An 18,713-nucleotide genomic window follows, 5' to 3' on the forward strand; every position below is an offset into this window, starting at 1 on the left:
ATGAAAGGTAACTGTTCAGCGGTGTTCGTGCTATCACATATCCAATTTGAGTTCCATGAACTCGATGACAAAACACAGCTGAACACGTTCGACTAAACAAGATGCCCGCCACCACGTGTTCGACTATAAGAACGGTGACCACCCAGCCGTTCGTCAATTTGGCTGCGATTAACTACCAGCCTGGGAGCTAAATACACTCACACTCCATTTCTGTGTGGTCCGGCTGTTCGGTGGTTCACAGTGGCACTTCGAACCACTTTGAAAGTTTTGTAGAACCACTGTCCAAAGTCCCAATAGGCACACATAGGGTTTTTAGCGATAATAAATTAAAGGGGCCATAGTCACAGGGTAAAAGGCTGGCAAGTAGTCCCCTCCAAACCCCAGTGGCAAAGTGACTTTTGCCACAGACCCTATTCAAATGCCACCCTCTAACAGTCAACTAGTCTCGAGAAGCAAAGGGCATCTCACGCCCGTTGCTGACAGTGAGCTGCTATGGTACTGGACCATCTGGAAGTGTCCACCCTGGAATCTAATGAGAGGTTTATATCCCTGGCCACTAATAACAATCTATCTTGGAATTTCTGCAGTAAGGAAAGAGTTTTCGCCAGGAAAACGTGTTGTTTTTTTTATTAGGGGCATAGATACTCGCAAAGGTGTTGGTTCTCTCTGCAATGTACCTTTGCTAAAGAGATACCAAACTATAGGGTCAACCAGTTCAGCCTTACATTGAAACAGGATTATTTAGGCAAATAGAATGCCTTCCCCTGATTATTTGTCATCTATATGGTGAGCAAAGAACCCCATCAGGTATCGGTGGTCTCTCAGTACTTGTCAGGGTACCTGAAGCCTCTACCTCTGAGAGAGGTAGAGACTTAGAAGTTTATCCGTCCGGACGGCATGTCTCCTCGGTCCCTCGCGGTTCACCCGGTCTTGCAAACGCCGGCCGCGAGGGAGTCACTTCCTTTTATAGCAGGAGGACCGGAGGTCGACGTCATGACGCTAACCCGGAACGCCCTGTCACTCAAATCTCTGGAGACGAATCAGGACTCGCCGGAGGCGTGTCTTCTCTCCCTAACCAGGATACTTAACAGTGGTTCTCTCATTTACTCATTGCCCTGTCGTGGTTCTAGTCTGCCTAGTCACACAGTGCTCTGTTATTCTCTTGTCTTTTGGTTCCGACCCGGCTTTGGTATTTACTCTCCTGTCTTTCTGTTATCCTTGACCTCGGCTTGTCTCTGACCATTCTATACGTAGTTTTACGTTAAGTCCGGCCATTCTAAGGACCGGTATACGTATCTGCTACTCTTTGTACTCTGCGTGTTGGATCCCTGACCCGATCCTGACATTACGACAGGGCCATGGATCCTGCAGGTACAAATTGTCAGCTTGGTTCTCCTGATCCTAGGTTTGACGCCATGGATCATAGGATGGATCAGATGGCTCTAGCACTACAGGCGCTGCTATCACGTCCTATTAATCCACCTGAGGAGATGCGTAATACGTCTGCTTCTTCTGTGGGTTCAGGGCTAGAGGTAGCTACTGTAGGTGCTTCTTCCCAAGTTACCCCACCTGTACGTTATGCTGGTTCTCCTGAGAGGTGTCGTGGGTTTTTGAACCAGATCAGTATCCATTTCGAGCTACAGCCTCGTTCCTACCCTACTGATAGGGCAAAAGTGGGATTTATTATTACCTTACTCATTGAGAAAGCTCTGAGATGGGCTAATCCGTTGTGGGAGAATGATAATCCATTAGTCTATAACTATAATGCCTTTGTAGCTGCTTTTAGAAGAACTTTTGATCCCCCTGGCAGGAGGGTCAATGCAGCCAGATTACTGTTGCGCCTTAGACAAAACAACCAAACACTGGTGGATTACGCACTAGAGTTCAGGTCTTTGGCGGCAGAGGTAAAATGGAATGAACAGGCCTATATAGACGTATTTTTAAATGGATTATCCGATGTAATACTTGACGAGGTAGCAACAAGAGAACTTCCCGAGAATTTGGAAGACTTAATTTCCTTTATCTCTCGTATTGACGAACGTCTAAGGGAGAGGCAGAATACTCGAGATAGAACCGGTAGATCTTCCTTTAGACTAGTACCATCATTTCAAATTTCTGAAACCAAAACTCCACAGTTTTCAGATCCTATGCAGTTAGGCATTACTCGTCTGTCGGAGGAGGAGAGACAGTACAGGAGAGGGGAGGGATTGTGTTTGTATTGTGGAGCCAGAGGTCATGTACGTTTGAGCTGTCCCAGTCGTCCGGGAAACGCTCGCACCTAAGTTTCTCTAGAGGACAGACCTTGGGTGTTTCAATTTTGTCCTCTACTCATAACTACAAAGAACATAGACTCCTATTACCAGTCTCTTTAACTTGGGAGAAGGGAACCTTAGAGACTTTGGCATTGATAGACTCCGGCGCTGCTGAGAGTTTTATCGACCAAAAGTTTCTCACCAAACACACTATCCCATCCCAGTTAAGGAAGACACCCTTGGCTGTTGAAGCCATTGATGGTAGACCTTTAGTTGAGCCTGTGATTTTCCGGGAGACCACACCTCTTAACTTAACTATTGGCATTCTACACAAGGAGGAAATATCCCTACTCCTCATTTCATCTCCTTCTGTTCCCATAGTCCTGGGATACTACTGGCTTAAGAGACATAACCCCGTTATAGATTGGAGATCAGGGGAAATAGTTTCGTGGGGTCAGGATTGTCAAGAGAATTGTTTAAAGAAAGTGTCACCTCTCTGTAGTGTCAACGCACTTAATAACGCTACCGACTCTACCAAAGTACAGATACCGTCCTTGTATCAGGATTTAAAGGCAGTATTTGACAAAGGAAAGGCTGATACCTTACCACCACATAGGCCTTTTGATTGCAAAATTAATTTACTTTCTGGTACTATGCCCCCCAGGGGTCATGTATACCCTTTGTCTACGAATGAGAACTTAGTTCTTGAGGAGTATATTCGTGAAAACCTAGACAAGGGGTTCATTAGAAGATCCTCCTCTCCTGCTGGGGCTGGATTTTTTTTTGTTAAAAAGAAGGATGGTTCTTTAAGACCCTGCATTGACTACCGAGGTCTTAACAAGATAACCATTAGAAATGTATATCCGATTCCCCTGATCACCGAGCTTTTTGATCGATTAAAAAGTTCTAAGATTTTCACTAAGCTAGACCTTAGAGGTGCTTATAATTTGGTGAGAATTCACGACGGAGACGAGTGGAAAACTGCATTCAATACTCGATATGGGCACTATGAGTATACTGTAATGCCTTTTGGTCTCTGCAATGCCCCGGCGGTATTTCAGGACCTTATTAATGAGGTTCTTAGGGAGTTTCAAGATGACTGTGTGATTGTATACCTTGATGATATACTTGTACATTCCAGGGATATTGAAACTCACCACGGACAAGTCAGAAGGGTTTTACACAAACTTCTTCAGCATGGCTTATACTGCAAATTAGAGAAATGCAGCTTTGACCAATCCCAAACTACCTTTCTTGGTTACGTGATTTCTGGAGAGGGGTTTGAAATGGATCCGGAGAAGCTCCAATCCATATTAGATTGGCCTTTACCTAAGGGTCTCAAGGCTATCCAGAGATTTATTGGTTTCTCCAATTACTACAGACGTTTCATTAAGGGATACTCCTCTATCATTGCTCCCATCACCAATATGACCAAACAAGGGGCTGATACTAAGAATTGGTCTACTGAAGCACTTCTGGCTTTTAAGACACTCAAGGAGCTGTTTGCTTCCGCACCAATTTTAGTGCACCCTGATACTACACTACCTTTCCTACTCGAAGTTGACGCTTCTGAGACAGGTATAGGTGCCGTTCTGTCCCAAAGGTTGGGTGTAGATAAACCATTACATCCTTGTGGATACTTTTCCAAAAAATTGTCAGGTACTGAAAGCAGATATGACATTGGTGACAGGGAACTCCTAGCGGTTATAATGGCCTTAAAGGAGTGGAGACATTTATTGGAGGGTACTTTGCATCCTGTTACTATTTTGACAGATCATAAAAACTTATCCTATATTGGGGAGGCTAAACGACTATCATCTAGACAGGCTCGTTGGTCCATATTTCTCACTCACTTCAACTACGTACTCACATATAGGCCAGGTTCTAAGAATTCTAAAGCCGATGCCTTGTCTCGCCAATATGAACCTGCTGCCATATCTGAGCCGGTTTTGTCCTCTATAGTACCCAAGTGTAACATTATCGCTAACACCACTCTCAAAGTCCACTCTCCGCTGCTTGATCAGATAAGGAGCTTGCAGCATCTGGCACCTAGACTGACTCCTGCTTCCAGACTTTTCGTTCCTCCTGAACTCCAACTGGAGCTCTTACAGTGCCTTCACGAGAGTAAGGTGGCTGGTCATCCGGGTGTTCGCAAGACGTATTCTTTGATCTCCAAAGATTTCTGGTGGCCTTCGTTACGGAAGGATATTAAGGATTTTATCGGAGTTTGTGAGGTCTGTACTAAAACTAAACTTCCGCATTCACTTCCTTGTGGTCTTCTACAACCTCTGGAAATTCCTGACAAACCTTGGTCCTGTGTGGCAATGGACTTTATTGTGGATTTGCCTGTTTCTAAAAGGCACACTGTTATCCTCACCGTAGTCGATAGGTTTACCAAGATGGCACATTTCGTACCTTTGCCTAAACTTCCGACTTCTCCTGAATTGGCGGAGATATTTGCTAAAGAGATTTTTCGTTTGCATGGGATTCCTTCGGAGATCACTTCTGATAGAGGCTCCCAATTTGTTTCACGTTTTTGGAGATCATTCTGTTCTCAATTAGGCATCAAATTGAATTTTTCTTCCGCCTATCATCCTCAGTCTAACGGAGCTGCCGAACGAACCAACCAGAAGATTGAGCAATACTTACGTTGTTTTGTTTCCGAACACCAGGACGATTGGGTCGGTTTGATTCCTTGGGCGGAGTTTGCGCACAACAATCTCGTTTGTGACTCTACGCATTCAAGCCCCTTCTTCATGAACTATGGTTTTCATCCATCTATTCTTCCCTCGGTTTCTCCTTCCCAAGGAGTGCCGTCGGTTGATGTCCATGTGGCCAATTTGAGGAAGTTGTGGGATCAGACTCGACAGATTCTTCTACACAATTCTATGCTGGTTAAGAAACATGCTGACAAACGTAGAAGGGCGGCTCCGAATTTTGTTCCAGGCGATAGAGTTTGGTTGAGTACTAGGAACATTCGCCTTAAAGTTCCTTCCATGAAATTCGCTCCTCGTTATATTGGTCCCTACAGGATCTTGACTCGAATTAACCCGGTAGCATATCGTCTAGCTCTCCCAGCTACTTTACGCATTCCGAACTCCTTTCACGTGTCATTGCTGAAACCTCTAATCTGTAACAGATTCTCCTCCACAATCGCCCCTCCGCGCCCTGTTCAGGTGGAGGGTCAGGAGGAGTATGAGGTTAACTCCATTATTGATTCACGTGTCTCCCGGGGGAGAGTACAATATTTGGTTGACTGGAAGGGTTATGGTCCTGAGGAGAGGAGTTGGGTACCACAAGAGGATGTTCATGCTCCTCGCCTTCGCAGGGCATTTCACTCCTGCTTTCCATCTCGCCCCGGCTCCTTCCGCCCGGTGGGCGTATCTGAGAGGGGGGGTACTGTCAGGGTACCTGAAGCCTCTACCTCTGAGAGAGGTAGAGACTTAGAAGTTTATCCGTCCGGACGGCATGTCTCCTCGGTCCCTCGCGGTTCACCCGGTCTTGCAAACGCCGGCCGCGAGGGAGTCACTTCCTTTTATAGCAGGAGGACCGGAGGTAGACGTCATGACGCTAACCCGGAACGCCCTGTCACTCAAATCTCTGGAGACGAATCAGGACTCGCCGGAGGCGTGTCTTCTCTCCCTAACCAGGATACTTAACAGTGGTTCTCTCATTTACTCATTGCCCTGTCGTGGTTCTAGTCTGCCTAGTCACACAGTGCTCTGTTATTCTCTTGTCTTTTGGTTCCGACCCGGCTTTGGTATTTACTCTCCTGTCTTTCTGTTATCCTTGACCTCGGCTTGTCTCTGACCATTCTATACGTAGTTTTACGTTAAGTCCGGCCATTCTAAGGACCGGTATACGTATCTGCTACTCTTTGTACTCTGCGTGTTGGATCCCTGACCCGATCCTGACAGTACTGGTGCTACCCCTTCTTTAAAGTGGTTCTCTTGCAAAAATGCTGCACATATGGTCCACAAAAAAAATGAGAGTGCCACTTGGGGACATTCAGACCCAGGACATAATTGGTCCAGACATGCAGTGGTGCAGGGGGGAAACTATCAGGCATTGCTATGAGCAGACAGGCAAAAATAAATGGGAAAAAAAGTGAGGGGGGTTTATACCAAAACTTATTTATAATATGTGACTATGAACTCTGGTCAGGCACTTCAGTGGAGATAAGTGAGGGACAGTCACTTGCCCTCACACCTGACCTGTATTTACAATAGAGTCTGCCACTGGGAGCACAAGTGGATGAGGAGTCCAGCTAAACAGATAAGAAGTATTAAGAACAAGATTGGCTCCTGCAATACCCAGTATCAGAAAACAAAAGCCATTACTTGCAAGTGGCACTGGGGAGTCCGACCTACAAATGGTATCAGCCATGCTCGAAGTAGCATGATTTGATCATGGCCTTTGAATGTGCAGCTACCCAAATTGCTGTTAAATGGGTCAATTTATGGACCTGTATTGTGGCAGACCTCTCTGCCTTTGGATTATTAGTTAAAACCTGATTTGTCTGTTTGTTCGGTTATTGCCGGTTGTTCGTATGTTTTCTGCTTGCATTCATCCAAATACGAACAAACTACCGAATGGCAGGCCACCCAGCAGAGAAGTGTGCTGCTCATTAAACTTTCTGCCCTCATTAACATTGTATTTAACCGCAAACACTTCCAACTTCCGAACTTCCGAACTGTCGGTTGGGTGGTCGTCGTTCGTATGAACGAACACGTGGTGGCGGCCATCTTGGACAGTCGAACACCCAGCAGTGTTCATCGACAAACTCATGGAACTGATTTCGTCGAACACACAATGTACAAGACTTTAACTCCATGGCGATTGAACTACATGTATGGATCTGAGCACTGTTCGATTATATTGAGCGCTCAGATGTAAGCTACCTGGGGATATGTTGAATGTGGGGGTTCCATTCAGTATATTTGGAAATATGTATTTTTATGTGTTTTTACCAATAATGTAAAATGGGGATATTCTCTATGCCTGGAGGTAATTGAGTTACTTCAAGCACTTAACCCAATTATCTCCAGGATAGAGAGGAGGAGTTGTACTGTTCATGTGGGAGTGTTTGCATTCTGTAAATGCATGTGATTGGCTAATGTAAGCATTGTCTCAGTCTTCCACAAGGTCCCTATGGGAGTGTCCCTTGCTGGAAGACCAGCATAAAAGGCTGACATGTAGCCCCCAATAAACAGATCCTGCTTGACCCTCAATACAGAGCCTCGTCTCGTACTTGGGGGGATAATTCGTATGATTCCTGTTCGGCACTTAGGAGTGTTCAGTAGTTAACTTCACATTCAGGAAAAGAACAGCTGTGTGCCAAGACCCCCCTAGAACACAAACACATCAGACCCCTTTGCTACATCCACCCTCCCGGCAAGCAACCGATCCTGAGGGGCCCCGGAACATATCTACATGCAGAAGGCACCAAACGGTCATCCACCATTGCCAGTACAGCATATTAGACAAATATTCCAGCTAAAATAGCAAAGTAATCACTGGTCGTGGCAACTATGCAAAGTGACTTGTCCACTTATCTAGTACTATCCGATAAACCCCAAACCCAGCAGCGGGGGCCACACAAGAGGTTTGAAATGAAGCCTGAAAAACAAAGTTTCTAGGCCCAGTAAATGAACAAGTATTCCCAAGACCTTAAAAAGCAATATGTAACAAAACAGTAGTCCAAAAGTGAGGATTAATATCATGTTATAAAGTACCCTATGATATGTCGTGTGTGTGTGTGTGTGTGTGTGTGTATACATGTATGTATGCATATATATACACATACATACTTTTTCTCACAACTTGATTAAAGGGACACTATGGTCACCAGAACAACTAGAGCTTGTTAAATTTGTTCTGGTGAGTAGAATCATTACTTTCAGGCTTTTTGCTGTAAACATTGTCTTTTCAGAGAAAATGCAGTGTTTACATTACAGCCTAGTGATAACTTCACTGGCCACTCCTCAGATAGCTGTTAGAGATCCTTCCTGGGTCATGGCTGCCTAAAATGCATCCAAACATTCAGTGTCTCCTCCCTCTGCATGCAGACACTAAACTTTCCTCATAGAGATTAAATGATTCAATTCATCTCTATGAGGAGATGCTGATTGGCCAGGGCTGTGCTGGCTCTGCCCCTGATCTGCTCCTTGTCAGTCTCAGCCAATCCTATGGAAAAGCAATGTGATTGGATCAGGCCACCACTTCTGATGATGTCAGCAGACAGCTTGTTATTCTGAGGCAAACAGCATGCAGAGCTACAGCTTCAGGCTTGAATACAAGTACTATTTTGCTATATTTAGGGAGGCATGAAGGGCCCAGGGGGGCTAGATGGTGGTTTTAACACTATAGGGTCAGGAATACATGTTTGTGCTCCTGAACCTATAGTGTTCCTTTAAATAATGGATCAAAATTCGATAAAATATCCTCAGGAAACAAGACAAAAAACAGATAAAAGAATTGTATATATTAGATAGGTGTTTAAGAGAACCAACTTGTTCCTTGCTAGGAGAAATGAGTGGTATTGCTGCCCCCGTTGACTTTTATTGATATTATTGTGTTTTTATTAGGACTTAATATATGTTATACTTAATATAGTAAATTGCTAAATGTATTTTTAAGTGCCATTTTATTAGTTTTGCTGCTGACTGTGTTCATTGTTCCTGCCTACCACCAAAGCTGTGTAACACCAGAATAAGTTCTTGCTCTTAAAATGCTAAGTAGGATGTTGTGTTTATACTAATATACTAATATAAATGTACTGACATACCACACCATCAAGATCTTATTTTTGTGTTTTTTTTATTCTCCATATATTGCAAAACTACTACATATAATCCAGTGTATCTTCATACAAATTGAATACGTTTTAAATTGTTAAGTTAATAAATCTACTTTGATGATTTTAACACAGCTCTGTGCATTGTTCTTAGGTTAGTTCCGTTTGCAGTCATCTTCATATTGGTGTTTTTGCAAATTCAACTTGCTAGAATATTTTTCCTGCAGGATAAAATGACCCCTGATGATCAACAGAAACCATTAGCTCTGAACAACAGGTATTTGTTTTAATACGTGCATCAAAATGTAAAATCACTTGCAAAACATTTAAAATTGGGTTCATCCTGGTATCATAATGGCAATGCAGGAATTTCTTTTGTTTTTGAATGCATTGAATTAAAAGGAATCCTGCCAAGCAAATAAAACATGATTTTGACAGTTTTCTCCAATGCCAGAAAGGCCACGGGAAATGTCAGAAATCTGACGAACCCATCCAAGATTCACAGATCTATTGTGGTGGTTTTTACTTTTTTTTCATGCACCTTATGTTAACGCTGCCATCCAAATTCAGACACCACAGTCAGACTCCCCCTAGTTTTAAAGAAAACAAGGTTTGTATTTATAGAAACATACAGCACAATATATACTGTTTTGTACCCTTTCGGCAGGACAATTCCTGATTTCAGGGTCCTGTCCCGCATTAGTTCCCTGGTGTCCGTCATCTGGGTACATCAGGGAACTGTCCCTGGGCAGTACAGTGCAGGTGCATCATTAAATTTGCTTGACCACGCAAGGAGTGCTCTAGAGTGCTTCCTGTATGTTCGTGAAGGCTATTTGCCAGCCAGGGAGCTTGTCACTGGACTACATCACTGGAAACTCCCAATCTGTCCTGATTCTCCCTCACAATTGTTAGGAAGTATGACTAATTCTCCATGAAAGCATAGTTTAAAAAAATATGGTTTCCATTAAAACAAGATATTCCTTTTTTTGTGCACATTGCAATAAACATTTTTCTTGAGTTACATACCACCCTCTGTGATCACTGATATAAAATTACTGGCACTAGATGCTGGGCTAAGGTTACCTGCACTCTCTCTCTCTCTCCTAAATCCCTATGGATATTTAAACAAATAGAGATAATTTAGTTACTTCAATGGCCATTGGAAGGAATGTTGGCAGACCCTCCCCCCCCCCCCCCCCCCAGGCGGTTCCTACAAAAAGATAAGTCCTGCACTCACTCCCATCACTCCTGGGTCCCCAGGATTGATGGGAGTGAACGCTGGACTTATCTTTTTGTATTTGTATTCACTTTTTGTATCACACAGCTTTGTTACAATGCTATCGCCCAGCCCATGTGTTCCCTATTAAGGGTTAATGAGTATATAGGGGTGTATATAAAAAAAAATACCCCTCTCTGTCTCATTAGAGATATCTTTGCCAGAAGCTCAAGGAAGCAAGGTGAAAGGTTAGTGTAGGACCCGCCTAGAGGGGCAGACGGGCATTCCTTCCAATGGCCATTGGAGTAACTAAATGACCTCCATTTGTTTAAATATACATAGGGATTTAGGAGAGAGTGCATGTAACTGTTTTTGTTTTTTACTGTATATATTGGTGCTGATGTGTAATGTGTGTCGTAGCTGCCACCCAGGAGTGATGGGAGTGAGCGCAGGACTTATCTTTTCGTATTAGACCTAAGGTTGTCAACATGCTATAACTGACAGAAAAAGAGAAAATGGTGCCAAATTGCAACTATTACCTCCGAAGAGGGGGGGTAACCCCTGGGATAAAGTATACTAAAGGAGAGAAAGTGGAGGTGCTAGTTACAAAATATATAGAGAGAAAGATATCCCAGGAAGGTGGTCTATTTTCCTTAAAACGTCACTTTTCATAGTTCATAATAAAAAGTCCAACATACGTACTAAATCTAACTGCAAACTAAACATACAAACACAAAAAATAATTAAAAAAAAAAACAATCGTCAGTCATAGTATCCAATAGTTAATATAACTTCAGACTGACATTGTCTGTCGCTGGATAGGACCCCAGATTGTCCACCAGTGACTTTGTTGGACAAATAAATATTGGATATTAAAACTGAAATATACACTCTTTGTGAAGGCTTAATTTCCTAGAGTGCACAGGGTGTTTTGAGTCTTTGTGAAGGCTCAATTCCTGTAGTGCACAAGGAGTATCTATGTATATAGCCTGAGTGGATTATAATAACCCACAGGGATGATGTTAAGGCTATATTATGTTCAATAGGGCAATTCAACACAAAACACACTCCAGAAATTGGTAATGTGTTTTGTACATTCGTAACAGTAAGTAATATCGCCTTAACATCATCCCTGTGGCTTATTATAATCCACTCAGGCTATATACATAGATACTCCTTGTGCACTATAGGAAATTAAGCAACTTTGAAGAGGTGGCCAAGCGATTAATATCACAAAATCCAGGAACAGAGACGGGGGTAACCCAATATTATGAATATAACAAAAAGAGAAAAGGAGGGAGGGAAAGATCTGTTCCTAAGATAGAGTATACACCAAATGTAATAAGAAAAATAATAGAAAATACTTTATTGGTAGATAAACATCAAAATAGCTATCCCGGCTATAGTTGTCTGACTAGGTACAAGACAATGGTAGCAAGCAGGGAGCCGAGAACATACAACATTATACACAAGATAGAAATATTATACAAGATAGATACAAGTAGTACAGAAAGAGAATAAAACAGTAAGAGTAGAAATGTGCTGGACTGGGTGACTGTCACCCAGTCCAGCACATTTCTACTCTTACTGTTTTATTCTCTTTCTGTACTATTTGTATCTATCTTGTATAATATTTCTATCTTGTATATAATTTTGTATGTTCTCAGCTCCCTGCTTGCTACCATTGTCTTGTACCTAGTCAGACAACTATAGCCGGGATAGCTATTTTGATGTTTATCTACCAATAAAGTATTTTCTATTATTTTTCTTATTACATTTGGTGTATACTCTATCTTAGGAACAGATCTTTCCCTTTCCCTCCCTCCTTTTCTCTTTTTGTTTTAGGAAATTAAGCCTTCACAAAGACTCAGAGGAGTGTATATTTCAGTTTTAATATCCAATATTTGTTTGCCCAACAAAGACACTGGTGGACAATCTGGGGTCCTATCAAGCGACAGACAATTTCAGTCTAAAGTTATATTAACTATTGGATACTATTACTGGCTATTGCGTTTATTATTTTTTGAGAGTGTTTGTTTAGTTTGCAGTTAGATTTAGAACGTATGTTGGACTTTTTATTATGAACTAATAAAAGTGAAGTTTTAAGGAAAATACCTTTTGCTAGGATATCCCACTCTCTATATATATATTATAACTACTACCTCCACTTTCTCTCCTTTACTATAAGGTTGTCAACATACTCAAAACTCTCAGCAAAAAAAGTTTTGTACAATCATTAATAGTTTAATTAATGACCTAAATAGCTATCTAAATAATTCTCGATACATCATTACATCATTATTTTATTGTTACATTGGGATTCTGATACTGACACTTTTTTTTTTCTTTTAGGAAAGCTTTCCAAAACTTTAATTATTTCCTCTTCTTTTACAATGTGATTGTTGGTCTGGGTGCTTGTTTATCTCGACTGTTGCGTAGTTTGCTTTTTGGAACCTTGTTAATAGCAAGAATAGACAGGACAATACTGCCACCAGGATTTGAACAAATGGATGCAGGTAAGCCAAGTGACTCCTGGCTTAAAAAAAGGGTTCTAGAAATGTGCTAAAAAATAACCATGTGTTAAAAAAGGAAATCACTAAATATTAGAGAAATGTTGGAGATTAGTTTTGGACCAAACTGCAATTCGTCTTACTTTGAGCCGATCAGGTAATCAGATGATTTCTGAATAGCCACATGGCACAAACCTAGAGGAAAAAGCTAATCATAGCCCAAATATGCTTGTTTTCAGAGTGCTATTACTGGCACCAGAAAAAGGGGGATGAAATGGAAAAGAATCTGTTTTGTTTGGGTTCTTTTTTTGGTTTGGGGGAAATAAGCTTAATTTCTGATTATGTAAGTACTTATGATTTTAAAACAGAAAACCACAATTCTAAGTCAATTAATGACCTCTTGGAAAGATAATAAAAAACAGTGTAGAATTATGTCAAAATTGTTAGCAGTTAATGATATAGTAATGCTTGAGGCATCTACAGAAGATCTGAATTTGTTAGTATGGAAACAAAGAAATATCTCTAATATATCACAATTGATAAAAAAAAAAAGATTCTATAAAATAATTTTCAGATCTAATGGTTGAATTTAATCTCTCTAACTCTCAAATTTTCAATTATTTGAGAGTGAAGAATATCAAACAAATGTCTTGTTTTCAAAGCTTCTTTTATAATTTCAAATAGCTCAAAAATATTCAACCATTCGAAAATTGATAAGATACTGTTGAAAACTAGATATTTGGTTACAAACTTTAATAATATACAAAAAATACCTGCTCAATCCAAATGGGAAAAAGATTTGGGATTAAATATTGAGAATGAACAATGGAATAAAACATTATTTAGTTTCACACCATACGTTCAATGTTTGAATGTATTGGAGATGCACTATAAAATTGCAAATAGATAGTACTGTGTTCCCAATAGACAAGTAAAAATCTCGCCATCTGAGTCTGAAATATGTTGGAGGTGTAATAGAGAAAAAGGAACATATTTACATATATGGTGGGAATGTGATAGAATTAAAGATACCGTATATACTTGAGTATAAGTCGACCCGAATATAAGCCGAGGCCCCTAGTTTTAGCACAAAAAAACTGGGAAAACTGATTGACTCGAGTATAAGCCTAGGGTGGGAATTGCGGCAGCTACTGGTAAATTTCTTAATAAAGAAATGTATTACCCTGCTCTAATAAAAATTAACCCATTTCTTGCCATTGGTAACTCCTTGCAGTGATTAAACCAGTATTTTACTGTGATCTGATTTTTTTTTAACTCCTGAGGTTTTTTTTCTTTTATCCCTCAGGGGTTACATACCTAGTTACATAGCTGAAAAAAATGTAAAATGTAAAATGGGTTAAATGTATTTAATTCATTACAAAAATATTTATAAAGTATTTATTTAGCTAGTTAGGGCATACAGTACAAAACTTTTTAAATAATTAAATAAAAGTTTTAAAATAGTTTTAAAAAGTTTTTGAAAGTAAAAAAGTTTTTAAAGTTTGAAATTAGTTTTTAAAGTTTTGAAAAAGTTTGTTGAAGTTTAAAAAAAAGTTTTTTAAAGTTATAAAAAAAATGCAAATTACCTCTACACTTGGTACAAGCTGGGGGAAAAACTATCTCATGCTAAGGTTTAAAATATGTCATTTGAAATACATGTTCTTTAAGAAATGGTATGCCTTTGTGTTGTATTTGGAATAAGCAACCTGCTAACATACTCTAAACTGGGACATTGACACAGTGCAAAAATTCAAAGTTGTAAAAAAAACCTGGAATGGCTGTGTCTAAAATGTGCCCCTTCAATGTCCACATATACCTGTCAAGGGTACATACAGGGGTATTGCTGTACTCAGACAACCTAGCTGAGCAACATATTAAGTATTATACAGCCATAGCACACATACAGTTTGGAAAATATACAGTACAAGCTCACTGTGTGTGTGTCAAAAAGTCAGAAAAAATGCTTATTCCTACTACACTTGGTACAAGCTTGGGAAACAAATTATCCCACGCTAAGGTTGAAAATATGCCATTTGAAATACCCTGGCGTGTCTTCTTTAAGAAATGGTATGCCTTTGTGGGGTATCTGGAATAGGTAGCCTGCTAACATACTCCAAAATGGACCCATCAAAACCATCTATGAAAATTCAGGGTAAAAAAAATTAAATTGTCACGTCTCTTTTATAGCACTGTAACTTCACAAAATAGTGCCTATGCCATACATTGGGCATATTGTTTTACTCAGGAAATGTAACTGGGAATACGTTGGGGGATTTTATGACAGTGGCACATATCAAATTTGCAAAATACCCAGCAAAAATGCAACATGTGTGTAAAAAAAAGGCCTTTTTTTTCTTCTCAGCACAAACTTTGACATAAATTGGTGAAAAATGGCAGCTAGTTAAGGCACAATATACGCCATATAAGATACCCTGAAGTGTCTGCTTTCTCAAATGAAAGACCTTTGTGGGATTATTTGCACAGTCAAACTTCTAAAATGCCACAAAATAAGACATAAGCCCATCAAATCCATCTATGAAAATTCTAACTAATGAAACTGAAATAGCCTGGTCTCTTATATGGCATTGTAGCTTCACAGAATAGCGGCAAAGGCATACAATGGGGGTATCGTTATACTCAGCAGATGTAGATGAATATGGGGTTTTGTGCAGGAATAGCACACGCCAGATTTCCAAAATACACATTAAGAAAACATTGTTATATGTGTGTATGTAAAAAAAAAAAAAAAAACACAATTTTACTACATTTAGCAGATATTGGTAGTAAAATGGCTGCATAGAAAAATAAGGTAAATAGCCTTTGATGTCTACTTTATATAAATATATACTTTTGTGTGATAATTTTGTTTTCTGTGAAGACTATTAAACTTACAAGACAGACATATCAACTTCTAAAATTGTTTCACATTGAAATTGTATTTTAGTCCTTGTAGTTTGTGACTTTCAAAATAAACTGAAATCCTACATATATTATATCCTCTATAAATCAAGACACATAAATGAATTTATTTTTATTACCTTTCCTAAGTTGGACATATTAAGCATACAGTATTATTGCCAAAATTGTGAGAAAAAAAAAAGTATTTTTTTTCCATTGTTTTGCATTTGTTTAAATAATAAATGAGAATTTATATGTATATGTTACATCAAATTAAAGCCCTTTACATCCTCTAAAAATAGTACCGTATATACTCGAGTATAAGCCGAGTTTTTCAGCACATTATTTGTGCTGAAAAACCCCAACTCGGCTTATACTCGAGTCAATAGTCTGTATTATGGCAATTTGCATTGCCATAATACAGACAGGGGGCTGTGGGGGCTGCAGAGAGCGTTACTTACCTCTCCTGCAGCTCCTGTCAGCTTCCTCCTCCTCCGCACCGTCCGTTCAGCACCTCGGTCAGCTCCCAGTGTAAATCTCGCGAGAGCCGCGACTCTCGCGAGACTTACAGTGTGAGCTGACAGAAGAGGTGAATGGACGGCGCAGAGGAGGAGAGAGCTGACAGGAGCTGCAGGACAGGTAAGTTACAGCTCTGCCAGCCCCCTTCTCCCCCCCACTGAACTGCCAATGCTGGACCACCAGGGAATGAGAGAGATGCAAATTGGGGTTGAACACAAACAGCAACAATTTAAAAATTGTTTGTGTCCTTAATATGTCCAGGGGTTAAAAATCAACCAGAGTGTTCTAAATGAAATTGTATAGTATAGCTCTTGGTAATCAACCACCCGATTCTTACAGAGCTATTCACTATAGTGAGAATTCAAAGTACATTTGAAACGTAAAATCTAAAGAAGACGAACTGGAAACATAGCTGACTTAGAGAATGTTCCAGATCTGCTATTTTTATTTTGAACTTGAAATTCACTTGAACTTCACTTTGGATTCTCAGTTTAGTGAATAATCCTATTATAGATGTTCACACATACCTAAGTGCCCTCTTGAAATATGTTGTATTTGATCATGTATTTGATTTGTCATTAGGACAAATAAGTTATGTTTATTTTTTTTTCTCAAAAGGATACCTTACATGGATTGGAATGTTATACGTGGATCACTATCACAGTAACCCCGTTCTCTTAGGTTTTTGTCATGTGCTTTTTAGAACAAGGGTTAAGAAAGAACCCTCCAAAGTTGATACTATTAGCAACTTAAAAGGTAAGTTTTTGTCATATATGAAATATTTATATATTACATGTGTCTGTTGGATATCAAAGGATTGGAATCTTTTTGTTCTAAATATGAATAAATGTTGGCAAATCAGGAAAGATTAAGTTCAACAGGAGCTAGAGAACCACAAGAGTGCTGAATGCTGCAACTGTTTTGGTGAAATTTGCACTCCGTTAGTGGGTCCGTGATCAAAATGGATCGTAATTTAACTATATTGGACTTTTATCATTTATATTGTATCTGATATACTGTGATACTCTGTTGCCAATAATTATGTTCTTTAGGGAGTCATTGCGCTTCTTCCTGAGTTTTGGATTATCTTTGCGTTGTTATAAAAATAACTGTCAACTCCAAAAACACTTGAAATGTTTGAAACAAAAAATGACCATAACTTTTTTAAACCTTGCTTACTAAAATGTAAACAAAGTAATTATGTGGTAAAACCAAATTTTTTAGCCAGTTTGCAGATATCATTCTTCACTGCCAACTGTATCCAAAAAAAAAAAAATAATCAAATCTGAGTAATTACTAACCACAGTCTGAGTATTCTTTTTATTACTATGGCTTATTGACAGTGGCGTCTCTAGGATTCATTTTTAGGGGGGGCACATGGTGGGCCAGGGACAAAAGTAGGGGGGCGCATTTAACCCTTCCCTTGCCGCAGCTTGACCCCGCCCCTGACGCATGTTAAGCCCCACCCCCGTCACAATGTGTTTTTTTTGTGTTTGTTTTTTTATAATCCCTGGTGGAGGATTCATTATTTTCCACCAGGGATTAGTAAAAAATAAACACATTTCCCTTGATACAGTACCATAGTTGCCAACATTTGAAAAAAATTCCAAGGACATTTTGCAACACAGCTATCAATTACTACCTTGAAAGTTTACAACGCCCACTGCCGCAAAACTCGGCCCACTATGTCCACCCCACATAATTAATCTCCGCCTACTTATCACAGTACAGATTAATGTCTACTCAATAAAGAAAGATTTACAGGGACTTGAGATGGTAATTTTAAACTTAAGGCCAAAGTAGCCGAGTTAGAAACATTCTCCCATTCACTATTTCAGCCATGATATTACACACACAGCCCTATATTATACAGAGAGCAGCACTATACAGGGAGCACTGACTGTCCCAGGATATTATACACACAGACCTGTATTATACAGAGAGCAGCAATATACAGGGAGCACTGTCTGTTTAATACAGGTCTGTTTGTGTATAATATCCCAAGACAGTCAGTGCTCGCTGTATAATACAGGGCAGTGTGTATAATATATTGGGACAGTCAGTGCTCCCTGTATAGTGCTGCTCTCTGTATAATACAGGGCTGTGTGTATAATATCCTGGGGCAGTCAGTGTTCCCTGTATAGTGCTGCACTTTGTATAATACAGGTCTGTTTGTGTATAATATCCCGGGACAGTCAGTGTTCCCTGTATAGTGTTGCACTTTGTATAATACAGGTCTGTTTGTGTATAATATCCCAAGACAAAGAGCAGCACTATACAGGGAACACTGACTGTCCCAGGATATTATACACACGGACCTGTATTTACAGAGAGCAGCACTATACAGGGAGCACTGACTTTCCTGGGATATTATACAGACACAGACCTGTATTATACAGAGAGCAGCACTATACAGGAAGCACTGACTATCCTGGGATATTATACACACACAGACCTGTATTATACAGAGAGCAGCACTATAGTATTATACAGATAGCTGAGATATACCCCATGTCCCAATC

General features: G+C 40.0%; 1 protein-coding gene across 1 annotated transcript in view; it reads left to right on the top strand.

The window, feature by feature from the left end:
• LOC134612809 (stimulated by retinoic acid gene 6 protein-like) overlaps nucleotides 1–18,713 on the top strand; it is a 218,338-nt gene that overhangs the window by 193,969 nt on the left and 5,656 nt on the right. The window contains exons 16-18 of the mRNA XM_063457254.1: nucleotides 9,203–9,325; nucleotides 12,617–12,780; nucleotides 16,810–16,947. Of these exons, the coding sequence (XP_063313324.1) occupies nucleotides 9,203–9,325; nucleotides 12,617–12,780; nucleotides 16,810–16,947 (425 nt within the window). The remainder of the gene's footprint in view (nucleotides 1–9,202; nucleotides 9,326–12,616; nucleotides 12,781–16,809; nucleotides 16,948–18,713) is intronic.

Source organism: Pelobates fuscus, chromosome 5, assembly GCF_036172605.1.
Source record: "Pelobates fuscus isolate aPelFus1 chromosome 5, aPelFus1.pri, whole genome shotgun sequence".
NCBI lineage: Eukaryota > Metazoa > Chordata > Amphibia > Anura > Pelobatidae > Pelobates > Pelobates fuscus.